The sequence below is a fragment of the Fusarium venenatum genome (assembly GCF_020744135.1).
Source record: "Fusarium venenatum strain MPI-CAGE-CH-0201 chromosome Unknown EDB82scaffold_2, whole genome shotgun sequence".
NCBI lineage: Eukaryota > Fungi > Ascomycota > Sordariomycetes > Hypocreales > Nectriaceae > Fusarium > Fusarium venenatum.
The window spans coordinates 3,234,665-3,258,900 of NW_027072130.1; the positions used below are offsets into that span (position 1 = coordinate 3,234,665).

Genomic DNA, 24,236 nt, shown 5'->3' on the forward strand with positions numbered 1-24,236 from the left:
CATAGGACAATGCGATATTGCTCATGTATTTATAGACTTTATGCCCGTGAATGAGCCTCTATGGACTGACTGATATATTGTTGGTCTTTGTACAAATAAAGGCACAGCGAGGTCTAATTTGGTTGCGTCGGTAGATATGTATTTATGCCTGCAGTCATCAAACGTTACCCTTCGAGACTGAGTGATTCAGCAGTCTTCTTGAGTGATACGTACGCCGCAGCGTAATCTGCTGCCAATGTTAGATCCCCCATTAACTTCATGATCATAGCCTTCTTCGCCATCATTTGACATTGCATGTTGATGTCTTCGATACTTGAGTAATGGTCAAAAGATTTCTGTATAGCAGCGAGAGCCTTGGTCATGTATTCCGTTCGTTTCGATGACCTGGGCTCGAATTTTCCAGCAAGTCCCATATTGGCATCAGCGAGATAACTGTAAAGCTGAGCTGCCAGGCTTGCGGTCTCACACTCTAAAGAGCGAGGAATGATAGCCAGCAAAAGTTGAGAGGCGGCCTCGAATTCTCCCAGCGAAATCAGAATGTTCGACACAGATCCAATCGCCTGCCAGAGACAAGGAATGAGACGAGCTCCCCACGAAATGCTTGCAGCTCGCAGAGCAGTTGTGAATCCCCTCTGAGGCCGGCCACACTTGTCGAGAAGAGAGGCTTTGAGTAGTAGGAGTTTGACTCGAAGAACGACATCCTTCTTCTCGTCTTGGAGTTGCGACATCATGTCGTCGACCTTGGAAAAAGCTGCTTGCAGGTCTCCCCGACGAGTAAGATAGTCGATGTGTAGAGTATCGACCAAAAATGCCATGTCAGGTTCGAGGTCATCCATCTTAGATTGTAGGACCTGAGATAGCAGTCTCTCAGCTCCTTCCAGGTTGTTATGATGAAGGTCTCTCTTGAGCTTGGTGATTCCTCGATACTTGTGCCAGTATTGGCTTGGTTTCCAAGATCGTAAAGAGTTTTCTTCCAATTGTTCCAATTTGCTTAATGCTTCATCATAACGACCACGCAATGCTAGTAAAAGAGCAAGGCGGCAAGTAAGCTTAAGCTCATCGTCAAATATGGCGTTGCGGGCATGGCATCTCAGGAAGACCTCGCAAGTAGCGGACGAAAGAGTCGATAGCCCAAGTCTATCCCATAGTGCCGAGGTGAGCGAGAAATGAGAGCCAAACATATTCTTCATGTTTCTCTCGACTATGATGTGCGAGCTTCGGACTATAGACTCAAACGCTGTGGCCACACTGTCGCCGTTGAGAAGTCCGAGTTTGGCTTCGCTGAGCAGAACCGAGCTCCACAATGTCCACATGCCTGTCTCCTTGGCCTTGACTCTGAGAAAGGCCAAGCTTTCTTTGCCCGTACCAAGCATACTATTAGATTCCAGGTTGTGGACAAGGTCAGGATGTGCACGACCAAAGTGGAAGAGCCAGTTCAAGGCAAAGTTGAGACACGTCATGTCGCGGTTCTCTCGGGCTGTCGAAACGGTTTCGAGCATGGCAGCCACTGCTTCTTTGTGGCAGCCAAAGTCGGCTTGCAGGACAGCAAGATTCATCAGAGCGTACTGGTAAAACAGACGGTCTCGATTCTGCATAGTGTAGTCGAAGTATCTGTGAAGATAATCGAATGCAGTGGGATAATCCCCAGCTCTCCATGAGTCAAGAAACCTGTCTACTGTTAAAGATCACGGAAACTGCCTGTGGCAACTGCCAACTTACTTGAGGTAGTGTGTCAGACTGGGGACAAGGTAACTATCATTGAGTAGGTCGTGAAACTGATGGCGGATCTCGAGAGGTACTCTGTTGCCAAATTCTGGCCGAATTAGCATTTATGAACAAATGCATTCGCGGGTCTCTTACTCTGCATCTGCTCGATCTGGAATTCCAGGAGACTCTCAATGTCGTCGGTGCTCACGGGGAGTGACCCGCTCTGGTCTCCTGTGAGCATGTCGCCATAAGCCACTGAAGCCAATGCCATGACACTCTGGTGATCCCAGTCCTCTTGTTCACCCATCAGAAGAACGTTGTCAAAACTCAGTCGCCCAAATCCGGGGATTTCGCGCTTCAGATAAGAGGCAGTTGGTTGTCGATATCGTACAAAGTTTTTCCACAACTCTGTACAGTCGTGAAATTGTAGTCGTTGGTATTCAAGTCTTGCTCTCCGTACGAATGTTCCAAAAGGAGAGTTTGGGGAGAGCTTGATGCCTTCCTCCTCTTCTACGGGCTGGCCCAATTCAGCCAGTCTCTTTCGCTCCTCCTTTGTCTTGGCCAGCATCCCAGACAAGTTGTCAAAGAAGTTGTGGAGCGCATCTAAGGAGTTGATATCCCAAAGCTTGCCGAGGAACTGGTCCCATAATCTTCGTCCAGGCATACCCATCAGAAAAGGGTAGCTTCCGAGGAGTTTTTCGAAATCTTTGATGCTGATGACGAGCCCAACAGTGCGCTCTGCTTTGCTCCATCTCTCGGACTGGTCGGCGGAAGCTTTTGAAGGAGTGTAGTCCATGAGATGAGAAGTGACAAAAGACAGCACAGGTAAGATAGCATCACTCGGCACGGCGTCTTCAACATAGAGCTCTACGAGGGCGAGAAGGCCGATTTTGGCCGGGTTGAGATATCGGGCCATGATTTCGAGCCATGAATCAAAATACTTTAGGGAGGGAAATTTCTCGAGGAAGAAAGATGATATGGAGTGATATGTCCAGAGGCAAGCGACGTTCTTTCTACACGGCACCCAGACGCGCCTGCCCAAAAGTTAATCAGATGCCCAGAAGATCGCTCTTGCCAAAGATACAAGCTACCTCTAGCTAACAATTACCTCGTTGATCTCAGGTTTGTCTGATCTTCTTCAGGAATGAAATCCCAGTAAATGGTATTTTAATTGCTTGACCACTTACGGGTGGCGCGTCTGTACTGATGTTGTTGTTAAGGGTCGTTGTTTAAGTGGGGCTTGTCCAGCTCGACGCTTGAAGTGAGATGACACAATCCCCTCAGTTGGTGGGGGCTGCATCACGACGACAATACTAACATTAGACAAGTTTAGACAAGTTTAAGGGGGTATTTGGAGGAGATTTAGAAGAATTTATGATGAGACCGAGGCAAAACTTAGCATAAATAGGATAAACCTCAGACAATAATTGTCACATTTTAGAAGATAAACAATAGTCATTTAGAAGACATTAGATAAAAATTAGACGAGGTAGGCCAGTACATGGGAGGAGACAGAAAGTAGAGGTTCAGGAGTGTATGACAGGAACTCAAAGATGAGCAGACAAATCCGATGGCAGATACAAGGCTCTATCCCTATGATTTGACACACTACCATGTTTGCCTTGTTTAGTTCACGCGTTAACTCAGAGTCCAACACTTCAACAATCAGTCAATTCGAGTCTAGGGAACATGTACGAAGCATCTCCAGAGGGAGTAGTCCTTAAAGGAGCGATCCAGCAATTGTCCAACGTATGAGCTATCAACAGATCATACTTAGGCGACCTTGTCCTTGTTGTGGTAGTTAACCTCGTCGTTCCAGCTATACAATGTTAGTACGTAATCTCTCAGAACTGTAGAGCAAGAAAGTTTCAAGCTCAGTAGCCTGAAGCTGGTATCCAAGCTTATTATAGCTTTACTAGAGCTACTCAAGCTTCTTCAACTACAATGATGTCACAACTTACAAGAGAGTCTACGATAATGTTAGTAACGTACAAATCAGCTAGGGGTTTCCAACCAGACTCACCTTGTCTCCGTTACCCCACTGGTAGTTCTTGGAACGGATGTTCTGGTAGGGGTACTCGGTGCGCTCCTCCAGAGGAGGCATGTGAGACCAGTGCTCCCAGTGCTCGTTCCAGAGCCAGTAGGCGTTGGCACCGGCGGCAATAAGGCAGGGGGCGACACCGCTTTAATCATGTTAGCCATTGCTATCCCGACTCGTCACCACAATCACGTCGTCTCCAACATTCGATGCTCCGGATTCGATGCCGGGTTCGTAATTCGCTCAAAGGATCGAGTTCGGACGTACTAGAGAGAGATCTTCTTCCAGAGTTCTGTCAATCGTCAGCAGCCATGCTTTATGCCTCCAATTGACCTAATTCGGCGTCGTTGATTGTCGACTCACCAGTGGTACCAGCAGCGTGCTCCTTGATGTGCTGACGCTCCTTGATGAACTCGTTCTGTGTGCTGGCAAATCGGCGCTGGGCGGGAGCGCGAAGCTGGGCGGTAGCGCGCGTGGCAGCGCGGGTGAATCGGACGGCGGACATCGTGGACGTTGTTGTTCGCTCGACGGTTGATGAGTCTAAGCAAGTTTGTGGTCAGGTCATTCTTGGACGAGCTCGGTTAGAACCGCCAATGAAAGCTGCCTCAATTGTAAGGTATCAAATTCCCCAGCCGGAGTTTTTACGCACGTGACCTCGTGCTGGGGGCGCGCTGGTGCAGGCTCAACACCACGCGGTGGAGCTCTGCGTCATTGCAAGGATCACGGCATCTTATACTGGAGTGTCTTGCTGTTTAGGGAGCAGCACTCAATACAGGCAGGCTCAAATCTTCTACACTTTGCATTACTTCTGTTTCAAAGCTTCCAGATACTGTAAATTTCCTCAAACTCTCCCAATTGCTGCCTCTTCCCTCTCATAGCGAATCCTTCCACACTTCGACTCATGACCACAAGATCATTAGTACTCCGAAATGAGTCGTGAGGCTCTCACGACATTCGCGTCTGCTCACTTGTGACAATTCTCATTATTAATCTCAAATCTTCGTATCTGGAATCATGGCGTTTCGACTTACCACCTGGAATGGTGAGTTCACCCACTTCTTATGAAGCCCTTGCACTAACCGCTTCTACAGTCAACGGCATCAGGTTTGTCACAGTGAATCACAGTCAAAATAGGATACTAAGGAAGCCTCAGGAATCCATTCGGTTATCAACCTTGGAGGGAAAAGAGAACCTTCCAAGTAAGCTTCTTCCTCTCACACCCTACACCCGATTCCTTCCACTCACCTCCAATCAGGCTATGTTCGATATCCTAGAAGCGGATATTATTGTTATGCAGGAGACTAAGATCCAACAAAAAGACTTACGCGATGACATGGTTCTCATCCCAGGGTGGGATGTCTTCTTCAGCTTGCCGAAGCACAAAAAAGGCAAGTCGCTCCCTCTTCTTAAAAGCATCTCCTAACACTCCCAGGATACTCTGGCGTCGCCATCTACACACGCAACTCTACATGTGCTCCTATACGAGTTGAAGAAGGAATCACCGGCATCTTGACTCCTCCAAAGTCCATGACTAGATACCGCGATCTCCCAGACGACCAACAGATCGGTGGCTATCCTCGACCTGGCCAGCTCGACGGTATCGTCGACGAAGCAACTCTGGACTCAGAGGGCCGCTGTGTCATCCTTGAGTTTCCAGGTTTTGTACTCCTTGGGGTTTACAGTCCTGCAAACCGCGATGAAACCCGCGACGATTTTCGAATCGGTTTCCTTCAAGCACTTGATGTGCGGATACGAAACTTAGTCGCTGCAGGGAAGCAGGTCGTTCTCACAGGCGACTTGAACATTGTTCGCTCCGAGGTTGATTCGACCAATGTCGCGGAGACGCTTCGCAAAGGAAATCTCGACCTGAGCGAATGGATGAGCATGCCTGCGCGGCGCATCTTCAACCAACTCATCTTTGAAGAGGGCGTACTTGGGGACAGAGGCCAAAGCCACAAAGATCCTGTCCTTTGGGATTTGTGTCGCTACTTTCACCCCGAGCGAGCTGGCATGAATACCTGCTGGGATACCAAGCGCAACACACGCCCTGCCAATAACGGAAGTCGGATCGACTACGTCTTATGTAGCGACGGTATCAAGACCTGGTTCAACTTCTCGAACATTCAGGAGGGCTTGATGGGATCTGATCATTGTCCTGTCTTTGCCACTTTCTCCGACACAGTGATGGTACAGGGCGAGGAACGTGCTTTACCGGAAATGATGAACCCACCTGGCATGTTTCAAGGCGAGCGGCGCCTTCGAGATTGGAATACGAAGGATCTGCTTCCTTTGTCTGCAAAGCTGATGCCAGAGTTTGACCGACGTCAGAGCATCCGCGACATGTTCACAAAGAAAGCTACCTCAGCCGCCCCTCCACAAGAACCTGCGAATCCAGGCGCTGCTGCAAAATCTTTAATGGATGGGGATGGCAGCGCTGAAGAGTTCAAAGAGACGTCGGATGCAGCTTCAGAGCCCCAAGCCAGCACTCCACTTACACTAAAGCTGGGTGAGACTCCTGGCCCAACCAAACAGTCCGTCTCTCCACTGAATGCTAAAAGACCTGGATATGCCACCAGCACGACAAGCCGGCCACTCAAGAAGTCCAAGTCTTCGATAGGTGCCAAAGATCCCAAGAGCAAGGTGGCGCCTGGTCAACGCACGCTACAAGGGTTCTTCAAGCCCAAAGCGCCAGCGGCTCAACATGACAGGTTGGGGCGAGTGGAGGCAAGTTCTATTCCCTCCCCGACAAAGAAACCAACAGTCTCGACAAGAGGAATAACCAGTCCGCAACAAACAAACACTCCAGAAGCTATGTTTACAGAACGGTCACCGCTCAGGGTCTCTCATCGCGGAAACGGGCCCGACTCTCCTGACAGAGTGTTCGACCCAATAGAAGCCAAGGAGTCATGGTCCAAGTTGCTGGGAAAGAGGGTTGCACCAAGATGCGAACATGACGAACCCTGCATAAGCCTTACTACCAAGAAATCGGGAGTCAATTGTGGTACGTCTTACAACGGCAACTGATCCAACGTTCATGCGGTGGCGTTCTCGTTGCACAACGCCGTGGCTGCAATGTTGGCTACCTATACAACATCAAGCCTTGAAAGCTAATTCTATCGACAGGTCGTTCCTTTTACATTTGCCCGCGGCCACTGGGACCGTCAGGAGAGAAGGAGAGGAACTCGGAGTGGCGTTGCAGTACATTCATCTGGAGCAGTGATTGGAGTGGTTCTTCAGTGAACCGTTGACGTGAGCATTTCATTTGCTAGGTGTACTAAACAGATACACAATTAGATAAACTATGGGTCGTAGTCTTGGGGGAGCAAGTTTAGGTTGTTCATGGTAACTGAGTAGTCACATACGCACATAATTATACTAGTACAAGAGTAGGGTAGTAGTCAGGTGTATAGAAGACTGAGAGCAATAGAAGAGAGGTCATAATAGAACATGTTCAAGTAGTACAACATGGTTTCCACCAGTGTTGTGATATTGAATCCAAGGTAGACATTTTACAAGTGACGTGGTAAAAGAGCGAGAGTCCAGTGATTGACCTTAATCAATTTCCACCATAACACAGCGTAGATCGTTGTCGATGGGCTAGGTATTTATGTATCTAGCTAGTCATTAATATTAAGAGCGACCTTTTTGCCATAAATCAGTGCAACAGTAAACAGAGTAAGTGCGTTACAAGCTGTGCGACCGTCGTGTCGCTTGTTGTTCCTTGTTCCGATTTGATTCAGGCCCAGAAGACTCTTCATATGAAGAATCAGAGCAACAACGTGTAACAACGATCCGAATTAACAGCTAGAAACTCGGAGGTCAAGCTGCTTGCATCCCACTATAGGTATCATCAAATCCATGAGAACAGTACCACCCCATGTCCATGTCCACGCTTGCCATTATGCAACAGCACGATATGCGCCTAATGGTTGATATGAGTGTTTCTTGAACAATCATCTCATTACCATTGCCTGATTCAGATCAACTCATATTTCAAGGCTGTTGGCTGCTACGTCCTCCGTTTGTAGAGTACTTGTATCCAGGATAAAGCCGTTTGTGATCGGCGCCTTCCTGATCGGCCAGTCGATGCCAGTAAGCCTGAGTCTCGGGAGTCTCACGGTTCCACATAGTAGAAATAATCCTGGCTATATTTCATATCAGCGCAGTACTTTCTTATGGCAGATACTACTTACAGAGCTCTCCCGCTGTGAGTCCTTCGTGCTCGGCGATGATTTGTTGTGACTTGGCTTGGCGGTATAGCATCCAACTGTTTCTGGGACGCGGAATCCGTTGCCCACCCTCACCAACAGTCGGGTCTTCTTCAGAAACCGTCACTGGAGTAGATCGATCTTTCCACCTGTCAAAATTATACCTCCTGAATTGGTATGAGGTAACATACCACGAGTGAAACAGTATCTCCCGTAAGTTGAGGTGTTGGCAAAAATGTCCTTTGGAACTGGGCAAAGTCGATACTTCTTTCGGGCCTCATCGTGAAACACCTTCACAGGTTGTTGGACACGGCGGCTGCAACGGTTAGCTTGGTTCATCTTTTTTGAGACAGTAAGTTACCTCAAATTGTCTGCAACACGATTCACGAGTGTCATTGATGCAGTTTCGGGGACGAAAACGTGGATATCAGCTTGCGACCGACTGTAGACCATGGTGATTGGGACCTCGGCTTCAGGGGGCATGAAAACTCCCAAAGGACCCTGGAGAAGACCCCTTTGTGGGTTTCGAGACATCTTGGTAAATTTTGCCGTGTTCTAGAGCTTGCTTATGTGTTTGAACTTTTCAAGCAGTGGTTGGGAGTTGGATTGCGGAGTGTATACAGGAAGACTTTCGAGAGCAGGCTTGGTAGCGTGATGAACAATGGGGGGAGGCGGTTCAGTTGTAACTGGAGTTAAACAATATCAAAATCAAGCCTAATGTTTGGCCCGTTACATGAACAATACCTTGTTGCCTAGGCACCCGCCTGCAGTGAGTTGGATTTAATTTCTGTTTGTTTGTTACGTAACTTGGTGTCCTCGACGGTGAATGATTCACTGGTTCACTGTCACCTGGCGACAGTGTCTGAGGCTATTCTCCCTGAAAATTTTGGTCTAAATATTCCGTCCGTTAGGTTCCTGGCAACCTGAGTAGTTTTCCTGCCAACTGGCCTAGTTCTTTCACCATACGTCTGCGACCATGGATACTTCTTTCAGCTTCAACCCTCTGTGGGAGGAGAAAGCAATCATCTACAAGCCTGAGGTAGCTCTCCGTGCTCTGGATGACAAGATCTACGGCATCATCCTGAAGTCTGGTCTCTTGCCCAAGAGCGGCGAGGTCTTCCTCACACCCGGTAAGCTGTATTTTGCAGTCAATCTTGAATATCTGCTGATAGGCCCCTAGAGGTCTTGCGCATAGTCTCCGCCGTTGCGAAACACATGCTACTGAACCTTGGTATCGACAACGAGGTTCTTAGCAAGATCCGGACCACTGCTGTCAAATTAGTCCCAGGTCGCAGCACGTTCTATCTCATCGATGCGTGCCTTGTGTCTTGGTATGTTCAGGCTGTGGATGTCATCTTCGCTCATAACGAAGCCCGCCGCTTCGTTTCCAGACCCAACATGCCATCTGCTTGGATCGGGGGCTATACCAACGAACGCCCTATGGCCAACCTGGGCTTTATGAGCATGCTTGCAGGAACCCGGGATGTGAGCATGCCTGAGCATCCTAAGCTTCGTGCAGCCGCCCTCGTGTCGAAGGCCACAGTATCGGTTCTATACACTGCTTATACTATTGGGCCTCATCTCAAAGACTTCCCTTGGGACAGACTCGAACGTATGCCGGTCCTTCCAGCCGTTGATCTTTATCTCAAGGTCTTCATCTCCAGTTGCGGCAGCATCTACAGTAACAAGCCAGCCATCGCACCTCCCCCTGCTTTTGAGTACAGTGTTACTCAAGACGATGTCAAGATATCCAAATGTGGCAGCAAGCTCATGATCAAGACACACGGAGATGAGACCTGGCACGCAGCTCCCAAATGGCACCCCTACATCAAGCTTCCCGGGTCCCCATGGAACAACTTTATCAGAAACCGCAAACAAGCCATCTTTTTGGAAGACTCAGGCTATTCCAACTATTGTGAATCCGAGTCGGCAGATTCTGGGTCCGAGTCAGGGTCTCCTTCTGGGTTCGCACCCGAGCCCGAGAAGGCCGAGTCGGAGCATTCTAAGTCGGACGAAGTAACCATCAAGTACAAGCTTCCGAGCTCAGTCCTTACCATCTTCCGAGAATTCGAGGATAAATATTCCACCGCCAGGGAAGAGTTGGACTTGGTAAGAATACTGAGCACATATTCTTGAAGCAGAGCTAACGGTATTTAGAACCACCCACGCAGTCGACGTGTTCTTTCGGAGCGCGCAACCATCCGTCAGTACAACCGGTTCGCTCGTCTTTCAGGTCGTACCTATGCGAAGGAGTGCCCGGATGATGCTGTATGTGACGTTCTTCCTCATATTACTCCAATAGCTAACCCAACCAGTCTGCTGTTTATCTGACTGATGTCAACGAGGATTTTCTGTATTATTCTCCTGTGGTAAGTGATCTGCTGGTTAAAGTCCTCGGTTTCGTTCTCAGATTCTAATTTTATGTGTATCAGATCCAAAAACCTCGTGCAGATGCAGCTGGAAATCTTGGTCTCCCTTTCATGTCCACTGCAGTTCACTCTGTGGGGGTTCACGATGACCCTGAGGAGCCTGACGATGGTTTCTTCATTATGACTTACAAGCAATAGTCGTCTAGTACTTGGGAATGGGTTGTAAGGGTAGCTCTATAAGCCGTATTCATGTATATACCTATGTAGGCAGCAGTGGGCTCTGATTACTTTACACCAAATCAACCTTAGTGATGCTGTTTTCTACACTTCTGCAGAATAATACTATTCTACCTTGCTATCTACCTCGCTACATTATGGTCTTACCCAGTCAAGACCACTTATGGTCTCTAGCAGTTCCCGCCAGTGTAAAGCGGCGTGTTAGGTTGTTGGCCATTTCGAATCGCGCTAGGCAGTGCCTCGCAACTTTCAAATTGCTTGCCACTTTTTGGCACTGCCAGCCAGCAGTTAATGTACCCCACACGGCTGTTTGTTGCCAAGGAATTTGCTTACACTCCTTTGCTCTACACGCCACTCCAATCTCTCATCCACCCCCTTCCCTCCCACACTCAGTAAAGCCCACCCACCAACTTCTCATATCTTGGGCTTTAAATTCGTCTCTTTCTCTTGCCCTTACCACGGGTTTTTTCCTTCGTCAAATTCAAGGAAACTCTTGCCTCGCACCCCTTCGCATTTCGACATGAGCGACTACAAGAACCAACTCCTCCAGGCCATCCAGAACTGTTCTCAGGAACGCCTGGACGCCGCTATGGAGAATCCCTCCATGATGAGAGAAATTCTCGACGTTTGTGGTCCTGAGCTCGCCGCTTCCCTCGCTGCCTCCATCGGGGATCCGGGTCAGCGCGCCAAGCGCCCTCTGAATGGCTTCATGGCCTTTCGAAGTAAGTTAACATACAGTCTGATTCCCAAAAACATACTCACCATGTCAAGCCTACTACATGAAGCTGTTTCCCGACGCTCAGCAGAAGAATGCTTCCGGCTTTTTGACTCAGCTCTGGGCCAAGGACCCTCATCGAAACAAATGGGCCCTGATTGCCAAGGTCTACTCCTTCATTCGAGACCATGTCGGCAAGGCCAAATGCAACTTGACTGCGTTTCTCAGCGTTGCATGCCCCATGATGAAGATCTTGGAGCCTGTCGAATACTTTCAGACTCTCGGCTGGCAGATCAATCGTGACAACTATGGTGACATGGTCCTCAGCCAGGATGTCACTATTATGTCGGAGAACATGGGATTGATCCAGGACCTTGAGCACCCCACCACCGAGATCGATCTGCTTACAGATGTTCTTGTCGCTGGCTACTTTCCTGAGTATTCCCAGCACCTGCAAGTTCTGATGTGGACTTCTCAGAGCGGTATCATGACCCCTGCTGGTACTTTCGCTGGCGACGCTGTCGATGGTGTCGGGGAGCAGCTCTACGATCCTGTCCCAGCCACCACTGAGAAGGCTGAGTTCGTCGAATTGGTCCACAACAATGCCTGTGCGGCTGTTCAAGATCTTTTCGGCCCTGAGTACGATGCCGAGTTCTTCCAGAGCCGATTTGTTCACTCTTGGGAAGTGGATGATCTCGATAGCTTTCAGGATGTCCAGATTTCCATCGCTGATGAGCCCATGCCTTCGAACACTCTCTACGACTTCAACCAACTCCCTGGAAACATTCCTCAGGTTCGCGAGCTTAACATCGACACCTCTTTGGATGCTGGTATCATGGACATCACCAGTGCTTGGTCTGTCGACAAGGCCATGTTTGATCGAGTAAACCGAGAGCGCCAGGGTAAGTCTCAACAACATTTCAAAAAGACTTGAGCGTGATCTAACACTACAGCAGCACACGAGGATTCCAATAAGGTCATCGGTGGTGGCTTCCTCGCCAACTTTTAATCTTGGGATCCATGATCGATCATGATTCGGCACAACAAGGCAGGTGGTCGGGTGGGAATGAACTATTTGCGATGATACCCAGTTGTCGAGGGCACTCGCATCAGGCTGGCGAGGTCTACGTTGATGATTTCGGTTTACTGTAAAGTAGTATAATGAAATAATACACACACTTCATTAGTCTTTGCTGCAGTCTTCATGTCCGAGGTCCAAATTGTGTTTAGCACGGCGCATTCTCCAGTGGGGCAGAACGGAGTGTTTTGACAGCTAGGGGCGTGGGACACTAGTCACTTGGCGATCGTCAGGATCTGAGGACATGGATGTTGATGAACCTGTTAGCCTGGCCCTGTCATTGGCCCACTGTGACACTACCGTGATTTAACCGGCCTGATTTCACTTACCAAGGTATGTACTTTTATGTTTCTGCTTTGAGCTACACATGGGCTAGACTACCTACGAGTGCATATGCTGATAGGCTCATGAACCTTAACCTAGACGTTCCAGACACCACCATAATGTTGCAGCAGGCACACATGTTTGATCAAATTCTGTCGTCCCTTGCGCTCAAACGCACTCCACTCTAAAACCTTCTTCTACGGGCAGCTGACTTTTTTTCTTTTTACTGGCGCTGGCAGTTGAACACCGGTGCAGCCGTTTCCTTCTTGTCGCCCGGCAACTAACTGACCGCTACGTAGAAGTAGGTAAACACCAAGGTGCATTGCTCGTGAGCCTACAAAGAACAGAAAAGTACGTACTTGGCAGCCCGATTTCCTGTGAGCACAGACCGATGAGCAGATCCCTACTAGTCTAACCTGTTACGGCAAGGTGGATCAGTTCGTGGAGGAACAAGCAAGTCCAGACAGACCCCTACAAACAAATGTGACAGAAATGGTCCAGCACAGGGTTTCTGTGCATGGGGCACTCAGGTATGAGTATGCATGTCAAAGACCCGATACCAGCAAGTTGCTCAGCTGATGGCTTGAGTGTACAGCATCTAACAAATGTCTTGAATGTGGCATCAATACACATCTATTTCATATGTTAGTTACACTGGTATCCTCATCAATTCCGTTTTCTCACAAAGTCCATAGGAATTGAGAGTTTGGACGCTACGTCAATCGTCACCAGTTCTCCAGGCTCGCCATCATCGCCCACTTGAGTGGCGTTCCTGGTCCGTAGTCCCTCCTCAGCCCTACTCTCCAACATCCAAGAGGTCTAAGACGGAAATAGCATGGATGTGTGAAAGGGTTGCATCAAGTAACTCGACGCACCAGGGACCGGGCTAACAGACATAGTTGGGCCTTGTGGCCTTGGCATGTTTGCTACCCATGTCTCAGTGGCCAGACTACCTGGTACGGGCTTGACCAACCAGGCTTTCTATCAAGACACATTTCACCTGCCTTCTTTGAGAAGGGCAAGCTTGCCAAGGTATGGATGAACCATAGGCCTTCGGTCTCTGGTCTCCCTGAGTAAGGGGCTAACCATCCCGAAGGCTTGCTTTAGAGCATGTCTTGGCCCCGCATGTACAGTACTGCACAGTACAGCATTGCGATCCCGTCGTCTAGTGAGCGTTATGGCCTACCTCGCGGTGGTCGCTCTACCACTTCAGAAGCGTTCGTCATCTTGAAACCACCAGCCATCGTCTGTTTCGTTGCATCTGCGCGAGCGCGAGTTCCCTTCATACAGCCGACGTCAGCCACCAACGCTAAGACTGATGCTCTACCGGACATGGCTTGTCTACATGGGTCAGGAACGTAGAACATGGCTGGCGCTGTCTACGTCGTCTGCATGGAAAAAGAAACGAGACAGAAATACAATTTGACAGTTCCGGCTACATCGAAGGGTCGCAGAGCCGGACACAACCATCATCCAGCTCAAGGCGTCATCAGACTCAGATTCTCGATGGAAGTCAACGCTTCGGATGCTATGTGCATACAAAGATTTCAGGTTTCAATTCCAGCAATTGAGGGAATAAAGGAGTCCAGGTATGTACGGAAGATCCAAGAATTCGGAAAGCGTTTAACCTACTGGCCTATCCCATTCCTGTCTAGCATGTCACTATTCCCCGCCATGGTCTCAGACCGGACACTTTTCTTTAAGCTGTCAGATTTAGACTTCCGGCACTGTACGAACGATTTACGGTTACGGTTACGGTTACGGGCAGTCCGTCTCTGAGCTTATTGCTACTGTAATTCAGTAGCTCGCGTTACTACTCGCGTCGCGAAAGAAAGCGTTATATTCCTTTGCCAAGTCCCATACGAAACATCTTGTCAACTTTATGTCAACACTCTGCAAGGGCTGAACTTTGTCTCTGCGTTTGCGTTTCATTCTTTCTTCCAGACTGTAAGGGGTTCTTTTAATTGGTTCTTGGGTGAGGCCAAGAACGGCACTGAGGTTTAATTACACTACAGCTAGATGACGGATGATATACATGGCATTCACTCTGCGTTCAGTCCCTTGGTACTCGAACACTCCCTTTTGTAGAAACATCATAGATTCCACTTCATAGTAAAGGAATTGGCGATAATTGGTAAAGGATACAGAACTTCGTCAGATTATGCAAGAATCCCTGCGATTAAATGTCTTAATTGAAACATCTACCTCAAGATGATAAGGCCAGCCCGGAACACTCTTGGCCCCGAATACCACGAATACCTGTCAGCAAGCCCATATTCACACCCTTACTCTTCCTGGTAAGAGATCTTCCGCATCTCGCCCAAACGATGACGAGCCGATGCCAAGGCGTTCTCCAATTGGAGGATCTCGACCTATTTTTTTGGTGGCTTGTCAGTCACTGATCTAACACGAGAAGCTAATCGGAACTTTGCCGGATATAGAAACCGTTGTGCTCGCACAGGTCCGGGAATGGCCTTGAGAGTGGGAAGGGGACAGGGGAATCGGAGATAGGAGTGGGGCGTGGGGCGTGGTATGAGACATGAGAGCGAAAAATGTTGGCAAACAAATGACAGGAAACTGTTTCTAAACTTACTTGCTGTTCCATTTCCCGCACCTTGAACTCGTGCGCGCCAAGCTTGGTGTAGTCTACCTGGTCGTCCTCTTGGCTGCGCTCCTTGATCAGGCTCTGGACCTGGCGCACCAATGCTCGACAAGCGGCACCCACGGCCTTGCTGGCTTGCTCGAGCTTTTCTTGGCTCTTAGACATGAACCCTGCCTTGACTCTGCTTGCAGCCACGAGCTGGGCAGTCGAGGCAGCCACATCGTTCGAGGCCACGATGAGCTGCTCTGGACTGTTGCGGCCAGAAATGACACCGTCTGCTGTCTCAATCAGAGTGTTGGTCGACGACGCCACAGCCTTGGCGGCAGAAATGAGACCCTCCGTCCATCGGTTGTTCTTCTTGTAGAACGCTGTCCTGGACGTCGATCCACGTCCAGCCTGGACGATCTCCTGCTGTGTCACAGTGGCCGCTTGGATCAGTTGCGTAATGGCGTTGGTGATCGCCGTGGCCGCATCCAGGATCGAATCGTTTACCTTGAGCTCATAGGTTGAGTAGCCATCACGAGGCTTGTTCCTGAGCTTGGCCAGTCGTGCAGCGGCAGCCGCGATGGCATCCGCAGCCTTGCTGAGTTCTGAATCGACCAGATCGCCCAAGTCTCCCTTCTTATTAGCCAGCTGACCGAAGCCTGGAGCGAACGTCTCAACCAGCTTGTTGAGTTTCTGCAGGTTCATCTGGACATCGTTATTGTTGTTGATGACCACATCGGTCTTCTGCAAGGGGTCCATGCCTTCCAGTCGGAAGCTCTGGAGGCCTCGTAGGAACTGAACCGCTGATATAGCAGGCTGTCGGGTTCCGTTCATAAGCGAGTCAGTCTTCTTGTCGTCCGTGGCCAAACGGGTGAGACCCTTGGTGTTGCTGCACACGTCGGCAATTGCACCAGAGAAAACGTTGATGGCTTTGATGAGGTCAGAGTGTGTCGCATTGGGACCATCCGCGATGAAGTTGTTAAAGGACGTAGCAAACTCCATAGCACTGGCTGATGCCTTCTCGATCTGTGACAGTACGTAAGAGGGAGATGCATTTTGGTTACCAGCTTGCATGTTGGAATCCAACTCATACAAAGCATCATCCACACGCGCAACACCAGCCTGAAGAACCGAGTCAATAATATCATTGATCTTGTCGAGGTTCGACATGATAAGAGCATCAATTTGTCCATCAAGAGCATTGTCGTTATCGCCCTGGTTCATCTTGAGTTCGTTGAGCTCAATGAGTGTCTGGTCCATGCCGGCCTTGTACACCTCAAGCTCCTCCTCCTTGTCTCGGAGAAGCTGCTCGAGATCAGAGCTACCATCTCGGACGTTCATCTGAGCATCCTCTAGCTGACGCGACTTGTTACGCAGCGCCTCCTCGAGGTCTGCCATCTCACGGTTGTACTTGGCAAGCATTGTTGACAGCTCGTTGCCCTTGCTGCGCTCAAGGTTGTCGGCCTTGTCTTGGGCGAGACGAAGCTCACGCTTGAGCTTCTCGACCTCATCCTTGCTGCTGCCACTCGCGCGGTCCTTGTCGTGAAGAGCACGGTCACGCTCACGGATCATGTCGGCTAACTCGAGGTTCTTCGTCTTGATCTCACGCTCGAGCTTCTCACGTCGGTCGATAGCCTCCTGTGCGCTGGCTGCCTTAAGCTGAACCGCCTTGAATTTCTGTAGAAGATCAAGATGCTCGTGCCGCAATTGAGAGTAAAGTTTCGCCAACGCCTCGTATTTCGTCCTCCATGTGTTAACTTGCTCCTGGAGAGCTCGGATCTGATCATCCTTGCTATTCATCTGCTGGCCAAGACTATTTTGGATATGTGATAGCTCACCCTCCAAAGCCTTGACTCGCTGGTCGTATTGTTGTAGCATTAACTGGTCACGCTCATACTGAGCCCGTGCGTTGAGGTTTTCGCGCTCCAGCTCCGCAAGGCGCCCCTGGGTTTGCCATTGAGCCTGCTGTGCCATAAGCGCCTCTTGCTCTCGCTGCTGTTGCTCCATAAGCTGCTGTTGCTGTTGCTCAAACTCACGCTGCGCTTGCATCTGTGCCTGCTGTTGCGCCATGAGTGCTTGCTGTTGTTGCTGCTCAAGAATGCGCTGCTGCTCTTCGTACTCTCGATTCTGGCGATCCAACTCGCTCTTCCAAAACTCATTCATCTCATCGGGAGCGTCATTCTTAGGCTCCGGTAGAGGAGATGGCTTGCGCTCGATTTCCTGCTTCGGTCGCGCAGGAAGGGCAGGAGCGTCATCATCTTCAGCCAAGAGGTTTGGAGGGTCTTGAGGAAGCTTGGGTATGGTGATGAGACTGGTAAGGTATCGGAGGTTTGAGCACTCGTAGTAGAACTTGACCAAGCGATAATGTTGTGCGTTGTAACGTTCACGAAGGGGTTCAAGAGCTTCGTCATCACCGGTAGCTAAAAGGATGTTAACCCTAAGAATCATAAAGCGGAAGGTAAGTGAATCACTGACTCGAATGCATTGCGCGAAGCATGCTCGTGATGAATTTGTAAATTCCATAACTCTCCTGCACAAGGGGCACGAGAGCCGCAATGCGACACTCGTTGTTTCCCACATTCCGGAAGTGAGAGAAGATCAACTTTTGGAACTGCTCGATCTTGTCTTGCAGCACCATCAGGTCGCTGATGGTCTCGTAACCTTCGTTGGGGTCGTTGATAGCCTTAAGACTCAGGTACTCCTCATACTCGAATGTTCCGTTGAACTCGGGGTGCTGGTGGTGAAATGAGAGCTTCGCAAGGAGGTAATAAACGTATTCACGGATCAGAGGCGCGTAGCCGCGCATGCCTTCACCTCCCCCGCCCATGCCGCGGTTCAAGCTATCGATCCAGGCGCGGTTCGCCATGGCTTCCTTCAGGGCGCTAGGGTGACCTTCTTGGAGCACCTTGTGGATTGTAATGAGAGCCTTGAATGTCTGGACTTCGTCGGCGAGGATCGGTTGACTGTTGGGACGCTCGATCAGTGAAAGTTGACATGATAGAATGCGTGTAAGACATACACCTTGATGCCGGACCAGAAGGCGGCAGAGGACCTGTGGTCCCATGTGTAGACAATGCATGCGCGAACATGCTTGCGCTTCGGGGAAATCTCTTCGGCGTTTGTAGCTTTCTTGATGTTGATGGCGAGCTCTTGGTCAGACCTGCGCAAGATGATGGAGTCAGCTTGGTGTTTCCAGAGCGAGCACTGCAATGTGTCACTGACTTGGTATGCTCAGTACCGCGCACAGCAGCAGACATGTTTGCAATTGGTTGCGGACAAGCTCCGCGATGCTATTAATATATATGAGGTTAAGACGTTGGTATAGGTAGACTTCTTCGCGAGCTTCAAAAGGTATGTGCTGTTGGAACCCCTGGAAATCACGAGACAATTTCCCCGTCGACCCAACGCCGCGCAAGCTAAATGAATTAGGCAGAGGGTAAATGGTCGACAATCGGTAGAAGTAGAGTAGGATTTGGACGGTGATTGTTTAGCAGACCCTTCTATAGGGCAAGAATTTGAGGTCGTCGTCAGCCTTGACAAGTTCGGGCGACTGTTGGGCGTCTTGGCTACAATTCGATGCTGTAGCTTTCGTGGCTGGGTCGTAGCCATGGAAGAGGCCTGGACAGCGTCATATGGGGTACGTATTCTTGTTTTGTGGGGCACCGCAGATTCCATGAAGATGAGTCCTAAAGAAGTTATCTGCGGAACCGAGGTATATTTAAATGAGTTGTATAAACGACAGTAACAAGGTCAAAATAAAGATATAATCATTCCTTCATCAATATTGAGCTTCAAATGGTTGCTTTCCCTTAAAAGCCCAAAGACTGTTTACACGGTGCTGATAGGACATCTACAAAGACAATTATGTAGACAGAGTGCAGTTATCCATCGCTTCAACATGTAGTATAACCCCTGAATAGCTATCAGCAGGTCTCAAGAGAAATAGTAGCGAGGATTACTGACTGCACAATGTCAAATACACTGTTTACTTAATTTAGGCTAAGAAATACTAGATAGAGTGTTAATAAAACAGCAAAGACTTTATGAATCCAAATGGTAAAACAAACTAATGCATGATACATTTTTCCATATCTCAGGCTTGTATTTAATACCTTAAGTGGGACTTTACTGATAATCATCCAGGAGTTATATTGTAATTACATGAAGATCGGCGTTTCGACAAATGCAACGAAGAAATTACATATAAATGGGACATACCATGTAAGCATGCTATGTGAACGGATGAAGGGCGAAGTTAGTATCAGGCTTTTGAAATCACGTACAGCCACTGAGATTTACTTATCCATATGGTATAGTCGAAGCCAAAAGACAATGCTTACGGTGTTCTCAGCATTCAGAATACCGTGAGGTCAATGAATTACTGGCACTGACAAGTTAAGCTACACTTCACATGCTAAAAGGGATAATGATTTGCAACGCATCTTAGGACAAATTCAGATCATGTCGTCTTCATGATTATTTCAATTGATGAGATATAAGCAGTAATGATCAATATTTTGGTCTTGTTGTGGATGTTACAGAATTAGATCGGTCTATGTATAGGGTAGGTAATTATCGCTAGATATGATAATAAATCGAAATAAACACCGGAATCTTGATAATAATGGCATAAATAATACGAAATTCGAGTTATTGAAGACCAGAACTGATGCTTCATTTATGTCGACTCGGTGTGCTGTGTTTCAATTCTTCATTGTCGTTCGACCCACCTAGTTGTGACGATACATGTCTACCACACAATGCTGGACACTGATCGTCCTGGACTGATGAGATGCTGCGTAGTGTTCAATTGTATAATTCGACAGAAATCATGGCGGATGTCCGATCAAATACTAGGCCATCAGCAATAAAAACGTTCACATGAAACTTTAAGACTTTGCTTGATGCAGGGACTACAGGACAGCATATTGGAAGGACATTGGGAGAAGCGTCAGTTCATTTTACGCCAAGTCATCACCGGGCCTTCTATATGGGCCGGTCACATTCACCAGAGGTATCTTCTAATACAGAGAAGGGGCATGCTTCAAACGATGTCTTTTTTTTTGGTTCTATGCCGTACAGACATCAAAAGGCAAGCCCTTGCCATGCAGAATTCTTTCCCATCCGGACGCAATACCCCAAATAAATAGAAGCAAGCACCACCAACCCCCGCAATATCTTTTCTTTTAGATCGTGGTCTCGTAGGCAAGAGGGGTAACGGTCATGGGGGGGTTCTCGGAGAGCGACAGTGTGTGGGCGCCACGGGGTCCCAGGGGCTGACGCTTGACCTGGACGACGGTGCCGTTGGCCTTGGCCTCACGCTTGGCCTCAGCGTTAGCCTTGACACGCTTGAGGAAGTCCTCACGAGATCGGGACTGCGAGATGTGCTCGATTCGGACGTTGATTCGCTTCTCGATGTATCGGTGCTTGACCTGCTTGTAGATGATGACACCGACAGCGGACTTGGTGACGTTGTAGATGACACCAGTCTTTCCGTGGTAGACCTTGAAGGGCATACTGAAATTCTGTTAGCCCTCCTGCTACATTTTCCACAAGATTCCCCAAAAAGCGTCCAAGTTCCGCAATTTCGCGTAGGATTTGTCGCATGTTGGTAAAAAGGGCGTTGCTTACCCCTTCTGGACGGCACCGTTCGCCTTAATGTCGACGATATCTCCAACGCGGTATTGTCGGAGGTAGGTGTTCAGGGCAATCATACCCTTCTGGCGGAAGTCCCGGCTGAAGGCATACTATAATTTCACATCGTCAGTCTCATGCCCGACGTCGTCGAAATTCGCAATTCGCTGGTTGAACATACGCGGGTGCCCGCTCTCTTTCCGTATGAGTGACCCATCTCGAATCGTGTGATCTGCCGGTCGCGGGAGGGTTGGGGTTAGTAGTCGTGGGTTGGCGAAAGAGATGGTGAAGTCCGTCGCTTTGGTGTTCTGGATTTCTGGAGCGGCCTTGTGGGACGGCACCTCAGATTTTCCGAAGTTTTTTTTTCTCAGTAGGGCAAGGGCGATTGTGGGTTGGGACCCACTCGCACCTTCCGAAAAACTTAGGGTTCAGTCAAGCACACGTGATCACGAATTGCCCGCCAAATTCCTTCGCACATTTTGCTTGCCAGTTGGCTCTCGTGAAAGTTCATCTCCCGCAGAACCACCAAGGAGCAAGTCAAGTAAGTGCTGCCAGAGAATATCACCAAGTTCTTCAATTAACAAAGACTTCAGGATGCCTCCCCGCGCCCACTCCAAGACCTCTCGTGTCCCCCGCCGACCCTTCGAGTCTGCCCGACTGTCAGTATCACCGGCCACTGAACATGAGCTTGACTCTGTTTAAGTCGATTGTGAATTAAGACTGACCGATAATAATAGTGACTCCGAGCTTAAGCTCGTTGGCGAGTATGGCCTGCGCAATAAGCGTGAGGTCTGGCGAGTCGGTCTGACTCTGTCCAAGATCCGTCGTGCTGCCCGGTATGAGAACCTTTGCACTTTCAGTGTGCGCCAATCCAAGATTTTCTAACACACCAAACAGTCAGCTCCTTACCCTCGACGAGAAGGACCCCAAGCGTCTCTTCGAAGGCAATGCCCTCATTCGACGTCTCGTCCGTGTTGGTGTTCTCGACGAGTCCCGCATGAAGCTGGATTACGTCCTGGCCCTCAAGATCGAGGATTTCCTTGAGCGTCGTCTCCAGACCTGTGTCTGGAAGCTCGGTCTCGCCAAGTCTATCCACCACGCCCGTGTCCTGATCCGCCAGCGTCACATCCGAGTCGGAAAGCAGATCGTCAACGTTCCTTCTTTCATCGTCCGTCTCGACTCCCAGAAGCATATCGACTTCGCTCTTACCTCGCCCTTCGGTGGTGGCCGTCCCGGCCGTGTCCGCAGAAAGAAGGCCAAGGCCGCCGAGGGCGGTGAGGGTGGCGAGGATGAGGAGGACGAGGAGTAAATGCAACTAAAAAATGCAAAAGCGGCTCTCCCTGTCTAGGGCACTTGGTGATGGGATACCACTCATGGGAAGGGGATTCTCTTCATAGCTTGCGGCGTTGGCCAGAGGATAAAAATGGAATGATTTCACCGGATAACGACAAACAAAACTTTCCCGGTGTCTCTCCACTGTGTATATGAATCCCATGAAACATGAATCCAATCATGACATCTACCCACTACGCTTGCTTATCGTGAATGTAACAATGCCATCTGCGCCGCTGTAATACCCGGACGTATCTAGTTGGCGACAGAAAAGTTGACCTCTAAACTTCAGGGTACAAAAAAACAAACAGCTTAACAAGTCTGGTCCGAGTAACATAAACCAATCTACTAATTTCGTCTCCTTTGCTCTCAGTGGCCGATTTTTCTGGTACCCTGATGGTATGTGGTATTAATTATAATAATTCCTAGTGAACGCCTGGCTATGTCAAAAGCTCATCTGTGCCCAGCATCTTGGCCATGGGATCATCTGTCGCTCGTCTCTTTTTCCTAAACTCTTCCATCTCCTCTTCTGTCACCCCATTCATCATTTCTTCTCTTGTACGTTTTTGCGGCTGCTCTTCTTTATCCTTTTGCTTATCCCCCTCAACTGCTTCTTCTGGCTCTTCTTCCTTGGCCTCGATCAGATTGGCTCCCGTGCGTTGACGTTCAGCGGCTTCCCATGCCATCTTGCCATCATCTCCAGTGCAGTAGCTGTTCTTGATGAATGAATGACAGCAAGCGTAGCCCCATTTGAAGTTGGACCACCAGCTACCCCATACGGAGGTGTGGTTGTTGATCATGACATCCTCAGCGTACTTTGACTTGGCCTCCTTCTTGGGTGCACCCTTGATCAAACCAGCTTCGTCGTATTCGACAAATGTCTCTGACTCAGTCACAGCCATATTTCGCAAAGCAGCTGGAATGGCCTTTTGATTTCCACCATACTTTTCGGCAAGTAGTTTCTCTCGCTCCGCACGCTTTGCCTCGGCCTCTTCCCTCTCCTTCTTCCGGTAGAACTCTCCTGCCGTTGGGTTGGCCTGTAAATGCTGGGTTGTGTCTCCGGATTTCTCTTGGGCCTCCCACGCGTAGCGCTGAGCGTTCTCGAAAGCGCCAGCATCGCCAGACGATCGCATGAAGCCCTCTTCCGCAAAGACATCAGCCGCCTTGTCGGCTGTCGCGCCGGCATCCACCAATGATCTCGTCTTTGGGTCGTATTTTGCAGATTCCAAGTCGAGATTCAGTAGGTATTTGGCCGTATCTTCTCGTATTCGCAGTTGTCGGGTAGCTGTGCTCTGATGCTTGCTCATGTCATTCTCTTCCGCGTACTTGTCGCCCTCGTCCGCTTCTTCATCACCAGCTTCTCCCTTGGTGGCTTGCTTGCGCAGCTCTTCCATCTGGTTGAACTCGTCCACTACGTTGCGATATTCCTTTGCATCATAGCCGTTCCAACGGTCACGTTTAGCATCCCAGCCCATATTGACGTCTTGAATCACCTCGTCGGCCTGGATATCTCTTCCTGTCCATTTTGCGCCCTTTGCGCGCGGCCGGCTTAGACAGTCTTTTTTCTTGTGTGTCATGGCGCCACAGTTCTCGCATGCGCCCTTTCGATACTTGGTGGACGCTGGACCGGCCTTCCTGCCGCGATCGTACCATTGAGACTTTTCATCTTTCTCCTCACGACGCTGGTGCTTGAGATAATCGTTGTCGTCGCCCTCATCGCCAGCGTAGAACGGTCGCTTACTGATGAAGGATGGGATGTAGATGTTCTCCTCCTTCGACGCGGCACCTGCACCGGTGCCAGATGGTGGCGGTTTCGGAGGAGGAGCAGGCATACTGGGAAATCGGCGAGGCTTTTGGCGGCTAAATTTGATTTAAAAGAGATAATGCGATCGATGACAGATGTAAAAGAAAGGCAAGCGGCAATACTTTCGTCGTTGTAGATCGCGGAACTCTGAGCGTAGACAATTGTGTTGATAAGAACTTATCATCACGTGATCGCGCGCGCCT

At 49.4% G+C, this 24,236-nt stretch overlaps 10 protein-coding genes across 10 annotated transcripts; 4 read left to right on the forward strand and 6 right to left on the reverse strand.

Annotated features, from left to right (window-relative positions):
* Positions 1-2,724, reverse strand: EDB82DRAFT_155700 (anaphase-promoting complex subunit 5-domain-containing protein). The gene is made up of 3 exons (XM_025733991.2): positions 1,861-2,724; positions 1,720-1,813; positions 1-1,668 (listed from the first exon to the last, which is right to left on the reverse strand). The coding sequence occupies exons 1-3, from the start codon at positions 2,621-2,623 to the stop codon at positions 165-167; spliced, it is 2,361 nt and encodes a 786-aa protein (XP_025584842.2). The 5' UTR covers positions 2,624-2,724; the 3' UTR covers positions 1-164.
* A 290-nt stretch (positions 2,725-3,014) lies between these two features.
* EDB82DRAFT_497201 (cytochrome c oxidase, subunit VIa) lies at positions 3,015-4,312 on the reverse strand. The gene is made up of 5 exons (XM_025733992.2): positions 4,109-4,312; positions 4,013-4,037; positions 3,731-3,890; positions 3,669-3,676; positions 3,015-3,526 (listed from the first exon to the last, which is right to left on the reverse strand). The coding sequence occupies exons 1-5, from the start codon at positions 4,248-4,250 to the stop codon at positions 3,481-3,483; spliced, it is 381 nt and encodes a 126-aa protein (XP_025584843.1). The 5' UTR covers positions 4,251-4,312; the 3' UTR covers positions 3,015-3,480.
* Positions 4,313-4,468: 156 nt separating this feature from the next.
* Positions 4,469-7,205, forward strand: EDB82DRAFT_497204 (Endonuclease/exonuclease/phosphatase). The gene is made up of 5 exons (XM_065608550.1): positions 4,469-4,787; positions 4,837-4,849; positions 4,899-4,944; positions 5,001-5,133; positions 5,178-7,205. The coding sequence occupies exons 1-5, from the start codon at positions 4,760-4,762 to the stop codon at positions 6,767-6,769; spliced, it is 1,812 nt and encodes a 603-aa protein (XP_065464654.1). The 5' UTR covers positions 4,469-4,759; the 3' UTR covers positions 6,770-7,205.
* Positions 7,206-7,513: 308 nt separating this feature from the next.
* On the reverse strand, positions 7,514-8,487 carry EDB82DRAFT_554617 (high mobility group box domain-containing protein; the record flags this gene model as incomplete). The annotated part of the gene is made up of 4 exons (XM_025733994.2): positions 7,514-7,890; positions 7,939-8,094; positions 8,145-8,269; positions 8,315-8,487. The coding sequence occupies 4 exons, from the start codon at positions 8,485-8,487 to the stop codon at positions 7,739-7,741; spliced, it is 606 nt and encodes a 201-aa protein (XP_025584845.1). The 3' UTR covers positions 7,514-7,738.
* A 327-nt stretch (positions 8,488-8,814) lies between these two features.
* Positions 8,815-10,520, forward strand: EDB82DRAFT_554619 (uncharacterized protein; the record flags this gene model as incomplete). The annotated part of the gene is made up of 5 exons (XM_025733995.2): positions 8,815-9,083; positions 9,134-10,062; positions 10,111-10,221; positions 10,269-10,322; positions 10,386-10,520. Exons 1-5 carry the CDS (start codon positions 8,930-8,932, stop codon positions 10,518-10,520), a joined length of 1,383 nt encoding a protein of 460 aa, XP_025584846.1. The 5' UTR covers positions 8,815-8,929.
* Positions 10,521-10,667: 147 nt separating this feature from the next.
* EDB82DRAFT_497206 (putative mating type protein MAT-1-1) lies at positions 10,668-12,498 on the forward strand. Its single transcript, XM_025733996.2, has 3 exons — positions 10,668-11,281; positions 11,331-12,176; positions 12,231-12,498. Exons 1-3 carry the CDS (start codon positions 11,080-11,082, stop codon positions 12,281-12,283), a joined length of 1,101 nt encoding a protein of 366 aa, XP_025584847.1. The 5' UTR covers positions 10,668-11,079; the 3' UTR covers positions 12,284-12,498.
* Positions 12,499-14,773: 2,275 nt separating this feature from the next.
* EDB82DRAFT_155799 (ANTH domain-containing protein) lies at positions 14,774-18,635 on the reverse strand. Its single transcript, XM_065607079.1, has 4 exons — positions 18,486-18,635; positions 18,283-18,423; positions 17,739-18,226; positions 14,774-17,683 (listed from the first exon to the last, which is right to left on the reverse strand). Exons 1-4 carry the CDS (start codon positions 18,518-18,520, stop codon positions 15,093-15,095), a joined length of 3,255 nt encoding a protein of 1,084 aa, XP_065464655.1. The 5' UTR covers positions 18,521-18,635; the 3' UTR covers positions 14,774-15,092.
* A 1,423-nt stretch (positions 18,636-20,058) lies between these two features.
* Positions 20,059-21,230, reverse strand: EDB82DRAFT_497212 (60S ribosomal protein eL21). The gene is made up of 3 exons (XM_025734000.2): positions 21,079-21,230; positions 20,895-21,010; positions 20,059-20,780 (listed from the first exon to the last, which is right to left on the reverse strand). Exons 1-3 carry the CDS (start codon positions 21,112-21,114, stop codon positions 20,450-20,452), a joined length of 483 nt encoding a protein of 160 aa, XP_025584850.1. The 5' UTR covers positions 21,115-21,230; the 3' UTR covers positions 20,059-20,449.
* Positions 21,231-21,344: 114 nt separating this feature from the next.
* Positions 21,345-22,508, forward strand: EDB82DRAFT_497214 (40S ribosomal protein uS4). Its single transcript, XM_025734001.2, has 4 exons — positions 21,345-21,438; positions 21,491-21,556; positions 21,635-21,733; positions 21,795-22,508. The coding sequence occupies exons 2-4, from the start codon at positions 21,492-21,494 to the stop codon at positions 22,204-22,206; spliced, it is 576 nt and encodes a 191-aa protein (XP_025584851.1). The 5' UTR covers positions 21,345-21,438; position 21,491; the 3' UTR covers positions 22,207-22,508.
* A 35-nt stretch (positions 22,509-22,543) lies between these two features.
* On the reverse strand, positions 22,544-24,166 carry EDB82DRAFT_155872 (Pre-mRNA splicing Prp18-interacting factor-domain-containing protein). The gene has a single exon (XM_025734002.2). The coding sequence runs from the start codon at positions 24,059-24,061 to the stop codon at positions 22,670-22,672; it is 1,392 nt and encodes a 463-aa protein (XP_025584852.1). The 5' UTR covers positions 24,062-24,166; the 3' UTR covers positions 22,544-22,669.
* Positions 24,167-24,236: the final 70 nt, after the last annotated feature.

What these genes read in the sequence shown, in the direction of transcription:
- EDB82DRAFT_155700 (XM_025733991.2), bottom strand. Translation starts at nt 2,623, where the DNA reads ATGGCCCGATATCTCAACCCGGCCAAAATCGGCCTTCTCGCCCTCGTA. An exon ending in CCAGATCGAGCAGATGCAGA is followed by an intron (nt 1,814 to 1,860) that starts GTAAGAGACCCG and finishes TAATTCGGCCAG; the next exon opens with AATTTGGCAACAGAGTACCT. An exon ending in AGTCTGACACACTACCTCAA is followed by an intron (nt 1,669 to 1,719) that starts GTAAGTTGGCAG and finishes AACAGTAGACAG; the next exon opens with GTTTCTTGACTCATGGAGAG.
- EDB82DRAFT_497201 (XM_025733992.2), bottom strand. Translation starts at nt 4,250, where the DNA reads ATGTCCGCCGTCCGATTCACCCGCGCTGCCACGCGCGCTACCGCCCAG. An exon ending in GCACGCTGCTGGTACCACTG is followed by an intron (nt 4,038 to 4,108) that starts GTGAGTCGACAA and finishes GACGATTGACAG; the next exon opens with AACTCTGGAAGAAGATCTCT. An exon ending in TGGAAGAAGATCTCTCTCTA is followed by an intron (nt 3,891 to 4,012) that starts GTACGTCCGAAC and finishes ACATGATTAAAG; the next exon opens with CGGTGTCGCCCCCTGCCTTA.
- EDB82DRAFT_497204 (XM_065608550.1), top strand. Translation starts at nt 4,760, where the DNA reads ATGGCGTTTCGACTTACCACCTGGAATG. An exon ending in GGGAAAAGAGAACCTTCCAA is followed by an intron (nt 4,945 to 5,000) that starts GTAAGCTTCTTC and finishes ACCTCCAATCAG; the next exon opens with GCTATGTTCGATATCCTAGA. An exon ending in CTTGCCGAAGCACAAAAAAG is followed by an intron (nt 5,134 to 5,177) that starts GCAAGTCGCTCC and finishes TAACACTCCCAG; the next exon opens with GATACTCTGGCGTCGCCATC.
- EDB82DRAFT_497206 (XM_025733996.2), top strand. Translation starts at nt 11,080, where the DNA reads ATGAGCGACTACAAGAACCAACTCCTCCAGGCCATCCAGAACTGTTCT. An exon ending in TGGCTTCATGGCCTTTCGAA is followed by an intron (nt 11,282 to 11,330) that starts GTAAGTTAACAT and finishes CACCATGTCAAG; the next exon opens with CCTACTACATGAAGCTGTTT. An exon ending in AGTAAACCGAGAGCGCCAGG is followed by an intron (nt 12,177 to 12,230) that starts GTAAGTCTCAAC and finishes ACACTACAGCAG; the next exon opens with CACACGAGGATTCCAATAAG.
- EDB82DRAFT_155799 (XM_065607079.1), bottom strand. Translation starts at nt 18,520, where the DNA reads ATGTCTGCTGCTGTGCGCGGTACTGAGCATACCAA. An exon ending in CGCGGTACTGAGCATACCAA is followed by an intron (nt 18,424 to 18,485) that starts GTCAGTGACACA and finishes CATCTTGCGCAG; the next exon opens with GTCTGACCAAGAGCTCGCCA. An exon ending in GCTTCGCGCAATGCATTCGA is followed by an intron (nt 17,684 to 17,738) that starts GTCAGTGATTCA and finishes ACATCCTTTTAG; the next exon opens with CTACCGGTGATGACGAAGCT.
- EDB82DRAFT_497212 (XM_025734000.2), bottom strand. Translation starts at nt 21,114, where the DNA reads ATGGGTCACTCATACGGAAAGAGAGCGGGCACCCGC. An exon ending in GAAAGAGAGCGGGCACCCGC is followed by an intron (nt 21,011 to 21,078) that starts GTATGTTCAACC and finishes GTGAAATTATAG; the next exon opens with TATGCCTTCAGCCGGGACTT. An exon ending in AACGGTGCCGTCCAGAAGGG is followed by an intron (nt 20,781 to 20,894) that starts GTAAGCAACGCC and finishes ACAGAATTTCAG; the next exon opens with TATGCCCTTCAAGGTCTACC.
- EDB82DRAFT_497214 (XM_025734001.2), top strand. Translation starts at nt 21,492, where the DNA reads ATGCCTCCCCGCGCCCACTCCAAGACCTCTCGTGTCCCCCGCCGACCC. An exon ending in CCCTTCGAGTCTGCCCGACT is followed by an intron (nt 21,557 to 21,634) that starts GTCAGTATCACC and finishes CGATAATAATAG; the next exon opens with TGACTCCGAGCTTAAGCTCG. An exon ending in AAGATCCGTCGTGCTGCCCG is followed by an intron (nt 21,734 to 21,794) that starts GTATGAGAACCT and finishes CACACCAAACAG; the next exon opens with TCAGCTCCTTACCCTCGACG.
- EDB82DRAFT_155872 (XM_025734002.2), bottom strand. Translation starts at nt 24,061, where the DNA reads ATGCCTGCTCCTCCTCCGAAACCGCCACCATCTGGCACCGGTGCAGGT.